The sequence below is a fragment of the Phoca vitulina genome, unplaced genomic scaffold, assembly GCF_004348235.1.
Source record: "Phoca vitulina isolate PV1807 unplaced genomic scaffold, GSC_HSeal_1.0 scaffold10, whole genome shotgun sequence".
Lineage (NCBI taxonomy): Eukaryota > Metazoa > Chordata > Mammalia > Carnivora > Phocidae > Phoca > Phoca vitulina.
The window spans coordinates 52479121-52501570 of NW_022589713.1; the positions used below are offsets into that span (position 1 = coordinate 52479121).

Consider the following 22450-nt stretch of genomic DNA (forward strand, 5'->3'; position numbering starts at 1 on the left):
TTCATATAAAATTTTAAAGTCATTTGAAGATCTTATTCTTACTAACACAGGGACATGGTAACATTTGCATTTTTAATTCCTTTTACCAGAATGGGAGACCATGACTGAGAATGAGGAGGTGACACCAAAGCCAAGCATTTCTCAAAGAGCCGATTCTCAAAAAGGAACATCCAAAAGACTTCAGGGAGGTGTTCCTCAGACCCTAGATTTTGAGGAAGCATGTGAATGGCAAGTTTTGGCAAGTCATTGGGGAACTAAAACAGGGGAAAGAGATACCCTAAAGAAAGTTTCCGTCTGTGAAAGAGATAAGAAGAAAAGGACTCTACCAGAAAAACAAGGCCAAAAGTGGAAGGAATTTGGAGAAAGCTTGACTTCAGGTTCAGCTCTTTCTGAAAGTTTAATAGGTACTGAAGGAAAGAAGTTTTATAAATGTGATATATGTTATAAACATTTCAATAAAATCTCCCATCTTATAAACCATCGGAGAATCCACACTGGTGAGAAACCTCATAAATGTAAGGAGTGTGGAAAAGGCTTTATTCAGCGCTCAAGCCTTCTAATGCATTTACGGAACCATTCTGGGGAGAAACCTTATAAATGTAATGAATGTGGGAAAGCCTTCTCTCAAAGTGCTTACCTTCTAAACCATCAGAGAATCCACACTGGGGAGAAGCCTTATAAATGTAAGGAGTGTGGAAAGGGCTTCTATAGGCATTCAGGCCTTATTATACATCTAAGGCGCCATTCTGGGGAGAGACCTTATAAATGTAATGAATGTGGGAAAGTTTTCTCTCAGAATGCTTACCTCATTGACCATCAGAGGCTCCACAAAGGGGAAGAGCCTTATAAATGTAACAAGTGTCAGAAAGCTTTCATTCTGAAGAAGAGCCTCATTCTGCACCAGAGAATCCACTCTGGGGAAAAGCCCTATAAATGTGATGAATGTGGAAAAACCTTTGCTCAGACCACTTACCTTGTTGACCATCAGCGGCTCCACAGTACAGAGAACCCATATAAATGTAAAGAATGTGGAAAAGTTTTCATTCGAAGCAAAAGCCTCCTCTTACACCAGAGAGTACACACAGAAAAGAAGACTTTTGGTTGCAAAAAATGTGGGAAGATTTTCAATTCAAAGTCAAACCTCATTGACCATAAGAGGATGCATAGCAGAGAGAAGCCATATAAATGTACTGAATGTGGGAAAGCCTTCACTCAGAGTGCTTACCTTTTTGACCACCAGAGACTCCACAATGGAGAGAAACCTTACGAATGTAATGAGTGTGGGAAAGTTTTCATTCTAAAGAAGAGCCTCATTTTACATCAGAGGTTCCATACTGGAGAGAATCTCTATGAATGTAAAGACTGTGGCAAGGTCTTTGGTTCTAACAGAAACCTCATTGACCACGAAAGACTACACAATGGGGAGAAGCCCTATGAATGTCGAGAGTGTGGGAAGACTTTCATCATGAGCAAAAGTTTCATGGTCCATCAGAAACTACATACACAGGAGAAATCCTACAAATGTGAGGATTGTGGGAAGGCTTTTAGTTATAATTCAAGCCTGCTCGTACATCGGAGAATCCACACCGGAGAAAAGCCCTTTGAATGCAGTGAGTGTGGAAGGGCTTTCAGTTCTAACAGAAACCTCATTGAACATAAGAGAATCCACAGTGGTGAGAAACCCTATGAGTGTAATGAGTGTGGTAAATGCTTCATTTTGAAGAAAAGCCTCATTGGACATCAGCGGATTCACACAAGGGAAAAATCTTATAAATGCAGTGACTGTGGGAAAGTCTTCAGTTACCGCTCAAACCTTATAGCCCATCAGAGAATCCACACTGGTGAGAAGCCCTATGCATGTAATGAGTGTGGGAAAGGCTTTACTTACAACAGAAACCTCATTGAACATCAAAGAATTCACAGTGGGGAAAAAACCTATGAATGTCATATATGTAGAAAAGTTCTTACCTCTAGTAGAAATCTTATGGTACATCAAAGAATCCACACTGGAGAGAAGCCTTATAAATGTAATGAGTGTGGAAAAGACTTCAGTCAGAATAAAAACCTTGTTGTACATCAGAGGATGCACACTGGGGAAAAACCATATGAGTGTGAGAAGTGTAGAAAATCTTTTACTTCTAAGAGGAATTTAGTTGGCCACCAGAGAATCCATACAGGGGAGAAACCGTATGGGTGTAATGATTGTAGTAAAGTTTTTAGGCAGAGAAAAAACCTTACTGTACATCAGAAAATTCATACAGATGGAAAACTTTGTGAATGTGATGAGTCTGAAAAAGAATTCTCTCAAACTTCAAACCTTCATCTTCAACAAGAAATCCATACTGTGGAGGAATTCTCTTGGCTCCAAAATGCCAGTGAGTCCAAGACAGAGATTCAGAAATTCTAGTGTCATTTGTAAAAGGGGATAAAATCCCTGCCTACCTAAGTAACTATTAGACAAATGGCAGTGTATGGTCCTTGCAAGGAAAAAATTCATGATTGACCCTTTTGTAGACAAATGATTTGCATGTGAAAGAAAGTTAATCTAGACTTTCAAGACTACATAAACCAAATTCTAGTTAAAGAATATTATGTCCCAGCCCATTTGTTATGACTCTGGAAAGGAGCCTTAGAGCACTTGAAGGCTCTGAAGAACCTTACGACATGTAATGATGTAGTTGTAAATGATAGCAAAAATATCTTTGTATTAAGAAATGGACATTGTTTCTGGAAATGTGTATATTGTACATTTAAAAAATAGCATCACTGCTACAAAAAGTCTCTATATGATTGAGACATGTCAGACATGGAGTTGAGTGGGCAAGAGTCTGCTGTTTGAGGACAACTTAAGAAGAGTACTAGATTTGGAATTAGAAGACTGAGGTTTAGGTCCTGGCTCTTTCTCTTACTAGCTATGTGATGTTGTTAAGTCAGCCTCTAGGCCTCAGTTTCTCTGTCAGTCAAGTGTTGACATAATGCTTTCTTAAAAGGGTTTGAGGATTAAGTGAAAGGATGGTTGTGAACATAACTTTGTGAAATAATTTAGTTGTCAATAAAGTTGGGTAAAAGAGGTATGGTCAAAATCTAGAACATGGCATAATGTAATGTCTGTTCATTACGTCAATATTAGGACTCTGGGAACTTCAAAAATACTCATTTTAAGAGGAAGTATGGTGGATAGCTTACTTTGGATTTAGTAGTCTAGAAGACTTTTTAAAAAGATAGCTTTCAGAATTTGATGGGATTAATAGATAATATGCCTAGTTTGTTTTGATGGTAAAATGCTGGCTTATTATGGAAAAGCAATATTATGTCCAGCTGTTAACACTGAGGCCAAGGAAAACTATTTTTCAACCTTCAGATTTGAAACCTGGCAGATGTAGAATGTCAAAATGGAAGGACAGTCCTGTGTTGCTTTCCTTGTTCATAGGGAAAAATCCTTAACTCCAACCCCTGAGCTAATGATCCCTGCCACTTTATTCTCAGTTCTAATCAACATTTCACCATTGCTGACATATGAAAGCTTGTTACTCAAGAAGCAACATTCTGTTCCAGTACTCAACTTAATAATAAGTTTCACAAGAACCAAGTCCTTAAAGCTCTGATTAAATCGATTCAGAATCCACCCCTGAGTGGTCAGGCCCATTACTGCCTGTGAACCAATCATTCATTCAGTCTGTTCTCTTTTGTACATTTGTAGATTTAATTCATCCTATATTCTTGAGTTGCTAATTTTATATTGTAATTCTCAAAACTCCCAATTCTGCAGCTGGACTATAAATACCTTAATATCCAGATTGTGTTTCTAATAGTAGCATTGAACTGATGTGTTGATGTTACTAATTCAACCTCAGAGTTCCTTGAGGTCTGGTTCCTCATTAGACTGAAAGGTAAACAAGAGTGAAAAATGGAAGGGCTCAAGATTTAAAGTCTTGAGACCTGGGTATAAGTCAGCTTCTGCCACTTTCCTTGGACAGATGCTTTTATTACTTGGAGCCTTGATTTCCTCATCTGTATAACAGGAGGAAGAATATCTACCTCACAAAGTTGTTATGAGGTAATGAATATGGAGATGCTTTGTATCTGTGCTATAGAAGGATCACTACAGATTATGTAATTACAAAAGGAAAGATGTACTTTAACAGAGAAGCTGGCATTCACCTCTTAACCATCACTAAGACCAAGACAACCTACATTATCTGCCTCCTCATGTGATGCAATAAGCCAGAAGTGTAACCTGAATTTATCAAGCTTCTTAGACCTAATCGCCAGTTTACAGGAAATACAGGAAGCAGACGAACAAGATAAATGACACAACAAGAAACAAATTTAGAACAGGGACTATTGTATAAGAAAACTGCACTGGATTCTTCAAAAATATGATGAAAAAGGAAGGGGGTGATAATTGTTGAAGCTGGATGAATATTGGGTGTTCATTGTACTGATCTCTGCTTTTGTATATGTGTTAAATTCTCCAGAATGAAAGGTATAAAAAGTGGGTGAGGGAGGTTGTTTTTAAAAGATATTGAAGAACCATAAGACACTAAGAGCCAGAGATAGACTCACACAAATGCCCAGTTGATTTTTGGCAAAGGTTGAACAATTCGGTAAAGATAGCGTTTTCAACAAATGCTGCTGGTGGAATTTGATATCCATAGGCAAATATCCATCCATCCATCCATCCATCCATCCATCCATCCATCCATCCATAGTCAGGAGCTAGGACTAAGCAAAGAACTCTTAGATTTACATCAAAAGCAGGCTCCATAAAAGGAAAAATGATAAATTTGACCTCATCACAATTAAAATAATTTGCTCTGCAAAAAAACCAAAAACTTTTTAAGAGTGATAAGACATTACAGACTTGGGGAAAATATTTGTAAATCATATATCCAACAGGATTTGTATCTATACTACATAAAGAAATCTCAAAACTCAACAATAATAGATTCATTCAATTAGAAAATGGGCAAAAGACATGTAAAGACATTTCACCAAAATACAGAGAGCAAATAAATGAAAAGATATTCACCATCATTAGCCAGTAGAGAAATACAAGTCAAAAAAAATGCACACATGTCAGAATAGCTTAAAAAAAGAAAAACAGTGTTATTAAATCTTGGCAAGGATGCAGAGAAACTGGGTCTTGTCTGTTGCTGGGAATGTTAAATGATACAGCCACTCTGGAAAATAGTTTGGCAGTTTCTTACAAAACCAAACATGCACTTACGATATGACCCGGTATTTGTACTCCTGAACGTTTACCCCCAGAGAAATGAAAACGTAATTCAGACAAACATATGTACATGACTGTTCATAGCAGTTTTATTTGTAATAGTCAAAATCTGTAAGTAACCCAAAATAGCTTCAACAAGTGGCCAAAACAGTATTCTATTTATACCATGAATACTTACTACTCTGCAATAAAATGGAATGACCCATTCCCGCAATGACAAGTGAATTTCAAGAAAATTATGCTGAGTGAAAATCCAATCTCAAAAGGTGGTATTCTGTATGATTCTACTTATATAATATTCTAAAATGACAAAACTATATAGAGATGAAAGATTAGTGGTTGCCAGAGGTTGGGGATGGTGGGAGGGGGCAGGAGGGAGAGAGAGGGGTAGCACTTAGGAAGGTCTTTGTGATGTTGGAACAGTTGTGTATCTTGATTGTGGTAGTGGTTACACAAATACATGTGATAAAATGAGGTAGAAGTCTACACAAACATTGTACCAGTGTCAACTTCCTGATTTTTATATTAAATGATAATTATGTAAATTGTACCTGTTGAGGGAAACTGGGGGAAGGGTATTTTTCCAACTTCCTGTGAACTGTTAAATTCAAAGTAAAAGGTAAAACAAGACCCTAAAAAAGCCATAACCAAATGCAGTGTGAAACCGATTTGAAAACAAAATGATGAAAATACATATTTTAGGGTAGTTGGGGAGATATGAATATGACTGGATATTAGATGATATTAGGAAATTGTTAATTTTCTTACCATTATGTAATGGTATTTATTACAACGTTTGGAGAATATTATTATTAAAGGATGCATTTTGAAGAGTTTGGAATGAAGTGGTTTGATGTTTACAACTTTCAAAAAAATATTTTTCAGTATATATAGAGAAGGAAAACGTAGTCAAGTGATGAGTCCAGATGCAGGATACAGGTATTCATGGTACCATTCTTTCACCTTTTCTGTACCGTTTGTATTTTCAAAATAAAACGTTTGAGGCAAAATTGTCAGGGCTTTCTACAGACAGATGCTTTCTGGCTTCAGGCTGCTGCGTATGCGCCTCGCGTAACTACTGCCAAGTCAGGGGATGTACCCTTCCCTGAAGCTCAGGGCCACAGTACACCTGCACCCTCCTAAACATTTTTGCTCCCATCCCTGGTCCGCGGCGATATTGGACACCCATCGAGAAGACAGCACCTCCGAGGTTCCTAGAGAGGCCGGCCTGGCGACTTGGGAAGCCGGAAGTCCGTCTCGAGGCACTTCCTGTCCGCTCATTGTTCTCGCGCCGGCAGGCGCAGGACGTCGGATGCTGCCGGCCTTTGGCTGTAGAGCCCGCGACCTCCCGCCGGCGTCTTCTATGAACACGGTCAGTGGGGTTGGCCGTGGTGGGCACGGACGTTGCGGGCGCGGGAGGGGCCATCCCAGGGGCGGACTGCCGCGACCTCCCGTCGGAGGTCCAGGCTTGTCTGTCCCTAGGGCGGCTCCGCGTCCCACCACTTCAGAAACACGGCTGCCGCCTACCGGGGGTCTGGCCTGGGGGACCTTGGAGACGGACAACACCAGGGGCCAGGCTCACCCCGGGAACAGGGCTGTTTGGGGTATGAAGGGGGAGGAGGTGGGTTGCCACATTTGGAAATAGGGACAGGACACTGAAAGGGAAGCCCTTGATAGGGAACTCGGTGCTGTCTGGGGTGGAGGCGATGTGAGTTTTGTCAGCAGTCCGGTAAGAAGGCTCGAAGTAGGCAGTCTTGCCTATACACAGGTGAGATGAGTGTTAAGGGCCTTCGTACGTGGTAGAATTCAGCCAATCATGGAAAGAATAATCCTCCAGGATTGAGAATTGTTGCAGGAGTGAAAGTGCTATTGTTATTTAAGAAATTCAGTGTGTACAGTAAATTCACAGTAAGTTGACATAGGAGAAAGCATGTGATTACTTCAATAATAGCAAAAGGGACTTAATAAAATTTAGCACTGTTTCCCCCAATAAAACATCTGAAGGGGAATAGAAAAATCTTAATTTCTTCATAATAAACTAAACTAGTAAGATCGTTTTACTCACAAATTAAACAACAAAAACAACAACAAAGATTCGCTGGCTTGGCTATGATAAAAAGGGTGTTGTTAAGTTGGTGGTGGTGTGATTTGGTGTGATCCTTTTAGAAAGCAGTTTGGCACTGTATATCAACCATGAAATCCTTAAACCAGTAATCCCTCTATTCTGAAGGAATAATTCAGCAGAAGAAAAAACTATTTGCACAGAAAAAATTTTGACATTGTTAAGAATATGAACTGGAAACAAAACTTTTACTAAAGCAATGGCTCATAGATAGGGTTGGTTAAGTTATAATATAGTTACAATTTAGAATACTATGCCAGAATGAGGTAGCTCTGTATGTACTTATGTTGAAAGATTTATCTAAGACTATGGAATAGTGTGAGAAATATAGAAATTGAGTTTAAATGCTGAAAAATGCACGAGTGTAATCTAATCTCTTTTGGGAAAATAAGCAATATATGTAAAGGTGTACATTATCTGTATGGAAATGCAGAGAAAACACTGATGACGGATAATTACTGTGTGTGTGTGTGTGTGTAGGACATATATTTACTTATACGTATTTCTGTGTTGATCCTTTTTGGATGAGAATGACAGATTAGGAGAATTAATACTATAGGTTTTTGTATGTATAGCTACTAAAAATGATAAGCATGAAGAATGGCAACATAAAACATCTTTTTTTTTATCTTAAGACTAATACAAGGCATTTGGAAGAAATGGAAAAAATAAACAAACAAAAAGAAGCTCAAAACTACCTGTAAATAAATACATCACCTAGAGATGACCACCCCTAAATGCTGTCTAGACTCAGTCTTTTTCTTGAGATTCTTTACTTTATGCTATTGTGTATCTCTGGCGATAAAAAAAACCTCTTTGTGTTGTAATATTCCTTCTTAAAAAAAAATGGTGATAATTGTAAAAATATATATCCCCATAGTTAAAAAACAAAAAGTTTAATAAGTCATAATTGTCAGTGTGGTTGAAGGTTTTCCCTTAAAAGAAATATCTTAGATTCGGTGCTATAGTTCTTTGGAGGTGGAGTAGGGCTGATATTTCTTAGTCATTTTCTGTATTTTTCAAGTTTTACAATAAAAATACATTAACTCTATAATCAGGAAAAAAATCAATAAACACTATATAAAGCTGTTTGTAATGTGCTTATTATGGGAATAAATTACATGTTTGCAGTTGAACCCTCTCCATCCTATGAGGGAGGAGTAGAGCAGACTCTTGCTGTAGTGGCTGCTGCCTAGGCACTGGTGAAATTGGCCAGTGGGCTTAATGGCATCCAGGCAAACCTCTGCTTGATGCTAACAATGTTTTCTGGTTTTTCAGTAGACAGTCTTGGCCCTGGGAAGAAACTCAAGAAGAAGCTTTTGAAACTTAAAGATTAGATGGGGCTTGACCTCTGCTGGGCAGCCCCCAGCTGTAAGAGTTCCTGTCCTGAGCAAAGAAGATGACTGCACAACTGAGAGAGGCCATGGCCTTAGCCCCCTGGGGCTCAGTGACAGTGAAAAAGGAGGAGGAAGAGGAAGAAAACTTCCTGGGTCAGGCATCCAGCCAACAAGTGCACTCTGAGAACACCAAAGTCTGGGCTCCTGGGGAAGGTCCTCAGACAGGCCTTGATATATCAGAACAGGAGGAAAAGGTAAATAATGGTCTGGGAAGAAAGTGGGAGGAGAGACCTGAAGACCTCAAGTGGTTTCAGGGGGGACTATGTCCCTCTGCTTCCACACCTGGAGTATTATTTTCTATCTAGGGCTCTGGCCTTTAGGCCTTTGGAATGTAATAGAAACAGTCTCTTCTGATTGAGGGGATGTTTAGTGCTTTCTGTAAACCAGTGGTTCTCAAACCTTGCTACACAGAATTAATTGGGGAGCTTTTTATAAAATTGTGATGCTCATGCCATACTTGGTTCCAATTAAATGAGAATCTTGGGGTGGGACCTAGACATCTGTGTTTTTTAAAAACCCTTCAGGTGACTCCAGTCAGGATCTGATGGCTCTAACCTGTGCTTCTCAAATTTTAATATGATTTAGTATCTCAAATTTTAATCACCAGGAGGTCTTGTTAAAATGCAGATTCTGATTCAGAAGGTCTGGGTTAAGATTCTGTACTTCTCACAAGCTCCCAGGTGTTGGTGATCTATGGGTTGCACTTCGAGTAGTGAGGATATACACTGTACTGTGCTCCATAATGTTTTCAAATACTGCTCCTTACCATCACTAGACAGACGAGACTGAGGTTCCCCAAAGATCATGATCTTGCTTCTCTGATCCTTAGACCTCAGAAAACTCTAGCCTGGAAAATCTCCTCATATGCTTTTTTTTGTCATGCACTCCCTGGCAAGCTAGTTTTGGATGCCAGAGTGGGCAATGAAGTGAAATCAAAGTGATAGAGAAGAAAGTTGCAGGCTTGATTGTCTATCTGAGTCATGTTGGGGGATCAGAGAAAACTCTGACTTTATTTTCCCTTTTTGTTGTTTAAAAAAATTTTTTAAAAAATCGTTTATGGTCTGCAGGAATAGGTACTTATGTTCTCATCTTGAAAACTAATCATACCACCTCCCACTAACAATCGCCTCATAAACTGACCTGTGCTTTCTTCTCTCTAGGGTCCAAACATGTTCTGGGACATGGCTGTCATCCTGAAAGCAACACAGGAGGCACCTGCTGCCTCAGCCATTGGCAGCTACTCATTACCAGGGACTCTGGCCAAGAGTGAGATACTGGAGACTCATGGGATTATGACCTCTCTAGGTAAAGTTTAACTCCCTGATTCAGAATCTGACCATTGGGGTTTCTCAAAAGTCTATTCAGAGACTGGTGGTCTGGTCTCCTAAGTTGAGAAACATATAGAGTATTGAGGTATTGAAACTATCAGGGAGAGCTGGATAGAGGGATGCCAAAAGATGCATATGCATTTGTCACAGGAAATGGCTTATTTTGCACAGTCTTAAGACACCAGACAAACACAGGTGAACTCCAAATTCACCTTTTAATCACATTTACTGATTAGCAAGTTTCATATCTATTCACACATGGAGACACATCTTCTTCATGTGCTTTGTGTTTATCATTAGTTGGTGAGCCTGGAAGAGAAGCTAGCTAAGGTAAGAAGGGTCAATTTTATGGTGATTTTGAGGAACTGTCCTGGAAATGTTCTGTTTTTATAGATCTTTGTGCAGATTCCAGAGGATTTTGAGCAGATGTGTCAACTATATTGATGTTCAAAGCTAGGTCTTCATGGATGTACAGACGGCTGGCTTATCACCTGGTTTTTTCTCTAAGCTGGGACTCAGGATATGTCTGACTAGCAATGGCAGAAGCTTACCTATGGAGGAGTGACATGTAACTGTGGGTCAAGAATATGGTAGCCATGGGTCCTGTGTTGTAGAAGTAGTCTCTGGATGACTGCCAAGTTCCTTCTGGTTCTATTCTATAGAACATTCTGGAACATTCTATAAGTCTGCCTGGTCCAGAGCTACATCTGAATATTTTGAACCACTCTGTAAGAGTTCCTGTCCTGAGCAAAGAAGATGACTGCACAACTGAGAGAGGCCATGGCCTTAGCCCCCTGGGGCTCAGTGACAGTGAAAAAGGAGGAGGAAGAGGAAGAAAACTTCCTGGGTCTGCTCTCTAACCCATTTCTCAGACTGACCGCTTTCTTAAACCAGTATTGTGGGAAATGTTAGGATTATCACCTTTCATTTTCTTGTCTGTTCTTTAATCATTCCCCCTGTCAGCAGCTTCTGTTGCCCACTTTTCTGCTCTCTATTCATTCTCTCTGGTACATTCTGTGCATTATCACTTATTTTCTGTTTCCTTGCTTTAGCAATCATTCACTGTCTTAACTCCAGCAGTGGCACCCATCCATCAGGAATGGTCACTCTTCCTTCTTTGCCTCACACCTTAAGAACCTTTTCCCAGCCAAAATTTACCTTTTGTGTGCTGCCAGCTGTTTGCATAGCAGCAGGTAGCAATGACATAAGCTCTAGGAATTAAGAGAAAGATGCGAGTGTAGTTGCTGCCCTGCCTTTGATAACTCTGTGACCTTGAACAAGTCCTTTCTCTCTCAACCTCCATTTCCTGTTCTGTCAACTGGGATGTATTCATTCAGTAAATACAGGATTTTGGGGGGGCCTGCTTTCTGTGTGCTGGGTAGTGTTATAGGTGAATAAGACATAGTCTTTCCCTTTTTTTTTTTTAGCTCCCACACAGGTGAAAGAGAATAGTTTTATCTTGATGATAAAATCATATAATATACATGAACATGTTTTGGAAATTTTGATGTGTTACTGGTGGGTAATATTTGAGAGAGTTTTATCTACAGTTTCCTATGTATTAATTACTATTGGATTTATTAAAGTTTATACATTTAAAACCAAGTTTTTAAGCATTTAAACATAACTTATTTTTATTTTACTTATACATCTAGAAAAATTTTTATAAAAATAAGAATATTTGTACTTTTTCTTTAATTCATGTTAGTTAAGGCTCAGGTTTTACAGATTAATTTTTTAAACCTTTTAAAGCATTTTGCTCCACCTACATATCAATTTCTTTATATAAAAATTTCCTCATTTTTATTCTCAAATAAAAATAGTAAAATGTATTAAGTTTCAAATTTAATATATCTAATTTTTTTTTTTTTTAAGATTTTATTTATTTGACAGAGACACAGCAAGAGAGGGAACCAAGCAGGGGGAGTGGAAGAGGGAGAAGCAGGCTTCCTGTTGAACAGGGAGCCCAATGCAGGACTTGATCCCAGGACCCTGGGATCATGACCTGAGCCGAAGGCAGACGCCCAACGACTGAGCCACGCAGGCGGCCATAATATATCTAATTCTGTAAAACATTTCAAACACCTAAGTAGGCAGACTTTCTAATCTTAATGTATAAAATCTTGAAAAACACACGACTTTTGTAAATCTAATGAATTTGTAATGACTTACAAATTTAGTAAATTAAATCACCTTTCATATATTATAATACAGTCACCAGCTAAGATGGCAGACTTGTATAGCATTTCAGATCTCTTTTTTAAAAAAATGAAAGAAAAGTATTGATTTCAGAAGTTATTACTTTGCCTATCCTCTGGTTGATTACAAGTGCATTTTTAGTTTATTTCTGTACTTTACTCGAGTTACAGTAATCCTTCAAGATCCAAAAAAGGAAAAATACCATCTCAAACAAGCCAGAGGTACAGGTTCTACACTATTGGCTAATTAATAACCTAAGGGGATTTGAGCTCGAGTACACAGAATGAGCCTTCTTTCCTTTTCTTATACCCTGGGCATTGGCTAAGATCCTAGCTCTTACTTCATCCCTGTGATGAAACTGTTAAAATAACCACTACATGGAGACCCTTGTAGGCCACAGTTGTACCTGCTTCTGTAATAATTTTGACAGAAAGCATGATGCAAATAAAAAGAGTTGTTTCTGTTACTGGTTCTAGTTGGTTCAGTAATTCCCACCAGTCTTCTCTTTCATGTCTTTCTAGTGTTCTAAATCTCATGGTAAAAAGGGTAGGAGTGAAGTCAGGGGATGGAAGTGAGGTCATAGACTGAAGTATTCTTGGACTTTGTTTTTGTTGGAGAGATGCTTAGTGGGGATGGGAGCCCCCCACCCCCCCATATAAGTGATGCAGGGCTAAAGCAAAGAAGGAGGAGATGGAAAAAAGCAGGAGGGAGATTTAGAAGGGAGAAAAATTAGGTGAGATGTATGGGATAAAGAAAGTAGAGAACATAAAAGAGAACAAAGTAATGAGCAAAAGAAAAGCAGAAGAGACATGAAACCATTACAAGGGAAAAATCAGAATATTTCACACACATTGATTTTTAAAATAAAAACCAAGAGAGGAGAGATGAAGAGGCAGTAGGGGAAAGAGATAGTGGGGAAAAAAGTAATATATGGAGACAGATGGTGACTATACTTAAGGTGGTAAGCATGGAATGTATGTATGGAATTGTTGAATTAATATGTTGTACACTTGAAACTAATAAAAGATTGTACGTTAATTATACTTCAGTTAAAAAAATAAAGAGAAAAAAATGATGTAAGGGCAGTTAAACTACAGGGAGAAAAATAGAATAGCTATGAGAAAGATAACAGAAGAGTAGTAATGAAATAACTGGAAAAAAACTAACATTTCAGAATTTGTTGTTATCACATTCACTGCTCTGCTATGCAGCCCCTCAGGCATTGCCTTTTTCCAACATCACCCATCTTGTCTGAATGATTGTGAGGGGAGTGTCATATAACTGTTGTCTTAACCAGGCAGCCATAATGGGCTGTTTCCCTGCCCCCCATGATGCTTTGTATCCCGACATCCCTGTCTCACTCACTCATCTCCTAGGTTGGAGAGTTGCCTGGTCTGTGCTGGTTGGATGTTTTGTAGATGCTGCATTGTCCCCTCTGCAGTTGCTGCATAACCTGCAGCTCACAGCTTTCCTGCTTCAAAGCTGACACCAGTAGGAATACCTCCCCCTCTGAGAGGCTTGCCTTCCTCTGCTGTTCACCCTTGTTTTCTGTGCCTTATCTGGGTAGTGCTCCTGAGCTTGGTATAATTCAAATACTGTTGAAAGGTTCACTCTACCAACACTAGGCTGCGTGGGTGCACATTCTTGGGTCAAGGGTAGTAGGGGTGGAGAGGAGACAAAATAAAGAATTATGTTACTGACTGCAGGACCCCTTTTCTGACACCATTAGGGTTCTGAGGCAATGTAGAGCAGCCAGACGCTAGTCAAGAGTTTTAAAACTTCAGGATGTTTTGGTGTTTTTGTGATATTGGCATAATGGAGCAGGCTATACAATGTCTCAGACTTAACTCAGAAAAGTCAGCTTTCCTTGACACAAAGCGAAGCTGTTTGCTCAACACAAGTGTTCAGCTGTTTACTCTGTTCACATTTTTTAGTCCCTTCTAGGGTTGCCGTCTATCACCATAACAACTCCTGTGCCCTAAGGTTCGTCTTTGCTCCTGGGCCCCAACACATGGATCCACAGCACCAGTTGTCCAGCTCAAAGTCACTGCAGACCCTCACAGAGCCACTTCCTATGCTCCAAGGCTGTTTTCAGGCATTACTATAGAGTAACTCAGTTAATCTTCTCATGGTTTTATGGGCTAGATACTGTTATTGTACCTAATTTGGAGATAAGGAAACTGAGGCACAGAGAAGTTAAGTTACTAGCCCAAAGTTATGCAGCTGGTAAGTGGCAGAGCAGGTATTTGAAACCAAGCAGTCTGGCTCCACAATCCATGTTCTAAACCTCTATGCTGCATAGCCTCTCAATGTTTCAGGTACTCTCAGCTGCTCTGGTCCTTTTGGCATCCTCTGTGACCCATTCTTTCTTTTTTTTTTAAATTTTTTTATTGTTATGTTAATCACACATCATTAGTTTTTGATGTAGTGTTCCATGATCCATTGTTTGTGCATAACACCCAGTGCTCCATGCAGAACGTGCCCTCCTTAATACGCATCACCAGGCTAACCCATCCTCCCACCCCCCTCCCCTCTAGAACCCTCAGTTTGTTTTTCAGAGTCCATCGTCTCTCATGGTTCGTTTCCCCCTCAGATTTCCCCCCTTTCATTCTTCCCCTCCTGCTATCTTCTTTTTTTTCTTAACATATATTGCATTATTTGTTTCAGAGGTACAGATCTGTGATTCAACAGTCTTGCACAATTCACAGCGCTCACCTCCCCAGTGTCTATCACCCAGTCACCCCATCCCTCCCACCCCACCCCCCACTCCAGCAACCCTCAGTTTGTTTCCTGAGATTAAGAATTCCTCATATCAGTGAGGTCATACAGTACATGTCGTTCTCTGATTGCCTTATTTCGCTCAGCATAACACCCTCCAGTTTCATCCACGTCGTTGCAAATGGCAAGATCTCATTCCTTTTGATGGCCGCATAATATTCCATTGTATATATATACCACATCTTCTTTATCCATCACTGTGACCCATTCTTATCCTTTCGTTGATATCCAGCTTCCTCATACACAAAAGTCTAAGTTGTATAGATCTTCATTTCCAGGGACGGAATCCCCCTAATTAATTGGTGGGTTGTAAGCAAATCCACACTAAGTGGCTAAGGTAAGGAGGCCTGGGGAGAGATTGGTGCCCTTCATAACTGGTCTTAATTGTAAGATCATTCATCACACAACCAGGAGAGCTGTCTGGAGATGGCTTTCCTGGCATGAGGCAGTGGGTTGGATGTCTAATGGAAGTAAGTAGAAGTGCTGGAAAATCCATAAATCAGTGGATTCTGCTCTGGGTGTGGGGGGGAGAGAGGTGACACGTGAGGGGAATTCTTTCCTTTGATGAAGCCATTTTATGTACACTGAAGTCATATACTTCCTGACATTTATCACTTGATGATCCTTTTCTTTTTCTAGGCCAGAATAAGCTGACATTTGTACTTTCTGTTTGTTGTTTCAGGTGCTGAAACCAAGAAGCCACAGTTACTGGTTCCAAAAACTGAGATATGTGATGAAGCAGAAAAACCATTCATAAAATCAGGAAGAATCCAGAAAGTTAATCCTCAAGGACCTGAGTTAGGAGAAGCCTGTGAAAAAGGGAACATGTTAAAGAGGCAGACAATTAAGAGGGAAAAGAAAGATTTCAGACATGTGACAGTAAAGGACTGTCATGTACCTGAAAGCTTCAAAGTAGAGGAAGATCAGAAATGTCAGAAATCTGGGGAAAGATATAGCTTTAGTTCTAGCTCTGTTAAAAATCAGAAAAGCCAGCCTGGACAGAAACCTTTTACATGTAGTGTATGTGGGAAAGGCTTTAGTCAGAGTGCAAACCTCGTAGTGCATCAGCGAATCCACACAGGGGAGAAGCCCTTCGAATGTCATGAGTGTGGGAAAGCCTTCATTCAGAGTGCAAACCTTGTTGTACATCAGCGAATCCACACTGGACAGAAACCATATGTTTGTTCAAAATGTGGGAAAGCCTTCACTCAGAGTTCAAATCTGACCGTACATCAAAAAATCCACTCCTTAGAAAAATCCTTTAAGTGCAGTGAATGTGAGAAAGCCTTCAGTTATAGCTCACAACTTGCTCGGCACCAGAAAGTTCACATTACAGAAAAATGCTATGAATGTAATGAGTGTGGGAAAACATTTACTCGGAGCTCAAACCTCATTGTCCACCAGAGGATCCACACTGGGGAGAAGCCCTTTGCCTGTAATGATTGTGGCAAAGCCTTCACCCAGAGTGCAAATCTTATTGTACATCAACGAAGCCATACTGGTGAAAAGCCATATGAGTGTAAGGAGTGTGGAAAAGCCTTTAGTTGTTTTTCACACCTTATTGTGCACCAGAGAATTCACACTGCGGAGAAACCTTACGATTGCAGTGAGTGTGGAAAAGCCTTCAGTCAGCTGTCTTGCCTTATTGTGCATCAGAGGATTCACAGTGGAGATCTTCCTTATGTGTGTAATGAGTGTGGGAAGGCCTTCACGTGTAGCTCATACCTGCTTATTCATCAGAGAATTCATAATGGGGAAAAACCTTACACATGCAATGAATGTGGCAAGGCCTTCCGGCAGAGGTCAAGCCTCACTGTGCACCAGAGAACCCACACTGGGGAGAAGCCCTATGAGTGTGCCAAGTGTGGTGCAGCTTTCATTTCTAACTCGCACCTCATGCGACACCACAGAACCCATCTTGTTGAGTAACAAGTATTTGTTACTCCAGACATTGATCATAATCCACTACACCCTAATTGGACACGTCTTTGCTGTTACGTTCCTCTAAAAATGAGGCCCACCATATTCTTAAAAGTAACAGTTTTTGGGAGTGTATCATAGAACATAAACATTTCAGAAGCTGACTTAAAAAAAGTGAAAGCTAAGCACCTAAAGGCAAGGACTGTGTTTTTTAACTGTCATCATGTTTGAAATGGAATGTGGCTTAGAAATGGGTCATACAAGGCTAAGTGATAAAGATCCTATTTGAGAAAAGGTATTTTAACTTAATCTTGTTTTTTAAAATTCATAATTTCTTGAGCAACAGGCAGGTTATTGGTATAGGTCTGCTTGGTGGAATTCTGGAGCTTTGAATCTTGTATTCTAGTATTTTGGGTTAAGAAGTAATGACTAAGGAAACTACCTGGGGTAGCAATTCACCAACAACTCACCTGTGAACATTTATAAGCTTTCCATTCCTTAGGCAATTTGAACATTAAAAGAAAAAAAAAAAAAAACATTATCTGCTGCTCCTAAAATAGAAGTAGGCAACAGCTGTTTCTTTTAATTGTCTATACCTCATGAACCTTGGTATGGTAAAGCTCTGGGGAGATCTCGAGTATTCCATTCTGCAGTCTATGTGGCCAAGCACTTGAGGATTGATGGCGACAAAACACTGGGGCCATACATGCTGCCAGGCAGTATTCATTTGCTAACATCAACTCTCCAAGTGACCCTAACTTCCATTGCATTCCATCGGAGTGAGATGCCTCTAACAGTCCCCTTCTCAGATAGAGGAGTCAAAGAATAAAGCTTGCTGAGAGGCATGCCCACATTATCTATGCTCATTCTGCTCAGGCCCAGCCAGGGGGCTCAGTTTGGGTGTCATTCTCACTTTTTGGCTGGTCTTTAGAAGAAATAATGGAGTCCTAATTTTAAGAGGACCAAAGAGGGAAATACAGGGAGAGGAAGGAGGCAGAGTGGGACTCCTAAGGTCTTTATTTTTTTGAGAAGCTCAAAGGTATTGGAATGTGAAAACTTAGAAAGATGAAGAAACTGGCTAAGGTAAGATAACCTTTATTACCATTGAGCCTTTATTCCTGGAAAAAATGATTTATAGAACTATGCAATAGGTAGAGCTATGTAATATTGCCTTGTATTTAATATAGAACTTAATTCTTTATTTATACACCTTCATGTATAGAATCATAATCCCCAGCACTTCTCTTAGGCTTTCACATAGATCCTTACTTTAATCCTTAGAGCACTGAAAGAAGTGTTTGCCCCATTTAGTTGAGAGTGGTCAAACAACAAAGAACAGCCTACATTCAAATCCAGGACTTAAATCCAGGTTCTCTGTTCTGCCATGCTGTGTCTAACCACCCAGATATGCAGAGAGCCTGAGAAAGGGGTATATGGGTCATTCTCAGGTGAGGAAGCTGAGGTGACAGATTTTAGGATGTGCCTTAGGCCATGTGACCAATAAGCAGCAAATCTGAGACTGGAATTTGAGTCTCCCAAGTTCTGGGTCTGTCTCTTCACCCCACTTAGTAAGCAAGAGCATATCATAAATGCCCTACCTGGTGATAAGCTATCTGATGCAACTCATGTAGAAGTCCCACCATTGGGACTCTTATTGGCTCATTTGTTTTGTATTTTACAGAGCACTTTCATGTACAGAAGGCATAAACAAAGCTTATTTCCTCTTTCTCCTCCCCTTGAACCATAGTCTTTCATCCAAGCATGTGCACCACCTTTTCCCAGTTTGCAGTCTAAATCATACACAATTCTAAGAAATTAATAGGATTCAAAAGTGAGAATCAAAAATGCTCATGTACTCACTGACCTTGAAAGTAACTGTTCCTGTCCCCCAGCTGGGAGTGGAGAGACCCAAAGATAACACCTGTGTCTGCTGAGGAACAAGGTTAGGTTTTTCCCCCTGCAGGATCAGGAAGCCCAGAAGAGAGGGAGAGCAGGTCTGAAGATTGGGGATAAATCTGTGACCTGGACCTGTCCAGAGACCAAAAGTGTACTTTCCTGAATGGTACCAGCTGGGTTAGGATTCTTATGGCAGTTAAATTGTTTTAGCTTCACATTGTATGTTCTTCCTCCTATTTGAATGCTTGTCATGGATGATTGTGATTTCCTGGCTAAAGATTGCTGTTCATGGGCAGTTCAGAAAAGGCTACGTAGGTGATTGTGATGCAAAGCTGGATTTGGGAATCACTGACCCAACCTTGCAGTGAAACAGTGGTATTCACTTGGCTGCATGTTAGAATCACCTTGTGTACTTAAAAATTTTTTTCATTCCCAGGGCCAAGTATTTTTTTTTCAATTCTGGAGGGGAACCCAATGTGTAACCAAGGTAATGGCCAATGCAGTCAAGTAAAGTCTGCAGACCACAAATGCATCTGATCAAAGGTGGAGTGGGGAAGCCCTAGTATAAGGATGTGGATGTGCAGAGTGCTCTGTGGTTTCAGCAAAACAGAATGCTAACAACATTGGCTGCACTGGATGTCCTGTACCTTGGCTGTAAGGATTGTGTTCCCTAACTTTATTTGTATTTTAAATGAATATACCAAATACTTTATATATATGAGCAAACCAAGTTTTATGCATTTATGTTCCTCATCCAACAAAATGACTTTTTACATTTGTACTTTATTTCATCTCCAGGTCTTGGTTTCCACAAACCTGCACACAGGTTCAGGACCTTCAATCCTGCACAAATCATGTGAGCCTAGTGGATTACCAGACAGACCAGATCCTTACCCAACTAACAACTCTTACTTCCAGTTCATTTCCAGCCCTCAAAATAGATTACCTGCCCTCCTTTTTCTGTATGGTTTCGGGTAGATGAGAAGTGATTACTACTACTTGTCACCGTTGGCTTAGGTTTTCCTTTTCCTAGAGGTCAACTCCTTTCTCCCTTGGCTGTTATTTCTAGAAGTGGACGGGAACTCAAGCCCTGTTTCTTAAGTTGCCAAGAGCTATCAGAGTTTTAGTTATAAAAGAGCCAGGCCAATTGATGGGTATTAAGAGTAGAGCCAGGAAGTCTCAAGTGAGTACAACAGTTGTGTATTAAGGGGAGCACAGTGATGTGAAAGTGATAATAAAATCTTGTACTTTGAGGGGCATAGGAGAGACTCATCATTCACATACACACACACACACCTCAATTGCCCATGGATTCCTCCAAGCTCAGGAAGAGGTCCTTGGGCAAAGCTAATCTTAACTCTGTGTTCTGGGTCCCTTCCCTCCCTTGCCTAGGCAGTTGTCCTTTCACATCTGTCACTTTGCTCCTCCATCCAGTGTGCTCAATCTTCCTGGGCTCACAGCCCCGTTGAGGATCTAATGGAAGTTGCAGATCCTCTTCCAAAGAAATGCGGATAGCACATTCAGTTTTTTGCTCATTTGTGGGAGCATATAGGCTCCCTGAGACCAGTTCTTGAATCCTCTAGGGCCTAAAGTCACACTTGGGGATGCACTACATAATTGCCGGTGGCATTTTTAAAAAATGAGGTCAGAAGTTATGGATGTTGCCCAAACACAACCTTCTAAATCTTGCTTTTCCTGGATTTCCTCCTTAAGCAAATGACAGCATTATCCAGCACCCAAACTGGAAACTCAGGAGGTATTTCTGGCTTTCTGTGTATCATTCTTTTGCTACAACAGTACTTTTCACTCTCTTTGTGGCAAACATGGTGCTAGTTCCTGGAGTGCAAAGGCAAACAAGGCCTACCAAATCCTTCTGATGTTTCATAGGAAACCTGTCCATACCCTTTAACATGATTTACTAAGTCTTCATAGTCTCTTTCCAACCTAATCTCTCCACTTTGCATGTACTTTTTACTGTAGCCTGGAGGTATATACTTGCTTTTCTCTGTGCCTTTGCTCACACTCTCCCCGGTGCTTATTATCATCACTTCTTATCCATCTCCTGTCTACTTTGCCTAGCTTTAGATTTCTTTTAAGGTTTGATTCCAGTCTCATCTTTGGGAGCCCTCTGATTGCCCTTTAGCAAGTATATATTTAGAAGTATGGAAGAGCATATAGTATGTTTCCACTTTATGCTTTAAAGTGAAAAAATGGATTCATAATTGTGTATATAGTACAGTTCTCATATAATGTTTCATATACTATGTACTGTTAAAAAGTAATTGATAAATTGCCTGAAGGAAATATAAGAAAATGTTTTAAGTGGTTAAGTGACATATTCACAGCCATACAAATGGTAAATTGCAGAACTTAGGCTCAAACCCGGTCCTATAGATTATAGAATTATGGGTGATTAAAAGTCATTTTTTTTCTTTTGAAGTAATTTCCACATTTTTATAAGGAACAAGAATTTTATAATCAGGAAAAAATAAATTATATTTACATACTTAGTTTTATTGTATTAACTATAAACACTATTTTAATTCTGTATTTTAAAATGTGGGATATACCCTGCCATTTCTTTCTCCTTTCCTATCCACCTCTCTGCCTCTGACAATGTCAAGTCTGAATCTTGAACTCTATTCTGTAACCATAGTTAGTCTTTTATTATGCTTTATTGATTTGTTCTAAAAATTGAAAATAAACAGCATGAATGTTATTATGACCATGTAAGTATTGCAGATCTAAGTAGCTTACTATGATTACACACACACACACATACTCACTCACTCACTGAATTTTGTTTTTACTGGAGTTTTTAGTTGCCTTTCTTTTCCCCTTGTACGGGTTGCCTTTAGCACACTCTGAGTGATTTTCAGATTCTCCATCCAATTAGATAACTCTGTTGAGTCCCCTTTTTTCTCTTCAAGAGATCTCTAGCTTCCTGCACTGGTCTGTCCTTGATGTTTTTCTGCCCACTGTTTTGTTGTTATACAGGATTTCGTTGTGTCCTGAATTGTACATGTTGCTCTTTTTTCATTAACTCCTTAATTTCACTGCAGCACATCTTCAAGGCACTTGCCAAGAAAGAGTATATGGAAGACAAAATTATTGAGGGCTTATATATTAAAAAATATCTTTCTCTGTCCTCAAGCTTGATTGGTACTTTGACTGGCTTTGAAATTCTACATTGAAAAATTTCCCCAGAATTTGTAGATGCCTGGTTCCAATCTGATTCTTTTTTTTTTTTTTTAAGGTTTTATATATTTGTCAGAGAGAGAGAGCACAATGGGGAGCAGCAGGCAGAGGGAGAAGCAGGCTGAGCAAGGAGCCCGATGTGGGACTTGATCCCAGGACACTGGGATCATGACCTGAGCTGAAGGCAGCCGCTTAACCAACTGAGCTACCCAGGCATCCCTCCAGTCTGATTCTTATTTCTTTGACAATCAATAAATACCACTTGCATTACTGTAATCTGTTCCCATACCCCCATGCCTGGAAGCTTTTAAAGTCTCCTTGGTGCAATCGATTCCCCAGTGTACTCAGTGGAATTTTTCAATCTAGTGACTCAGGT

The 22450-nt window shown here is 39.9% G+C and overlaps 2 protein-coding genes across 7 annotated transcripts in view; both read left to right on the forward strand.

The window, feature by feature from the left end:
- LOC116635191 (zinc finger protein 197) overlaps positions 1-5138 on the forward strand; it is a 46935-nt gene extending 41797 nt beyond the window's left edge. For all 5 annotated transcript variants that reach the window (XM_032409140.1, XM_032409135.1, XM_032409139.1 and 2 more), the window contains exon 6: positions 90-5138. In XM_032409140.1, the coding sequence (XP_032265031.1) occupies positions 90-2407 (2318 nt within the window). In that variant the 3' untranslated portion in view covers positions 2408-5138. The remainder of the gene's footprint in view (positions 1-89) is intronic.
- Positions 5139-5143: 5 nt separating this feature from the next.
- ZNF35 (zinc finger protein 35) lies at positions 5144-22169 on the forward strand. Of its 2 annotated transcripts, none has more exons than XM_032409147.1 (4): positions 5144-6608; positions 8637-8949; positions 9916-10060; positions 15743-22169. In XM_032409147.1, exons 2-4 carry the CDS (start codon positions 8758-8760, stop codon positions 16987-16989), a joined length of 1584 nt encoding a protein of 527 aa, XP_032265038.1. In that variant the 5' UTR covers positions 5144-6608; positions 8637-8757; the 3' UTR covers positions 16990-22169. The 2 variants fall into 2 exon arrangements, with proteins under 2 accessions (XP_032265038.1, XP_032265039.1); XM_032409148.1 differs by having other exon boundaries at positions 8640-8949.
- The last annotated feature ends 281 nt before the right edge of the window (positions 22170-22450 follow it).

Excerpts from the sequence above, each read along its gene's own strand:
- ZNF35 (XM_032409147.1), top strand. The coding sequence starts at position 8,758 with ATGACTGCACAACTGAGAGAGGCCATGGCCTTAGCCCCCTGGGGCTCA. Across the intron at positions 8,950-9,915 it reads TATCAGAACAGGAGGAAAAG|GGTCCAAACATGTTCTGGGA; the intron begins GTAAATAATGGT and ends TCTTCTCTCTAG. Across the intron at positions 10,061-15,742 it reads TGGGATTATGACCTCTCTAG|GTGCTGAAACCAAGAAGCCA; the intron begins GTAAAGTTTAAC and ends TTGTTGTTTCAG.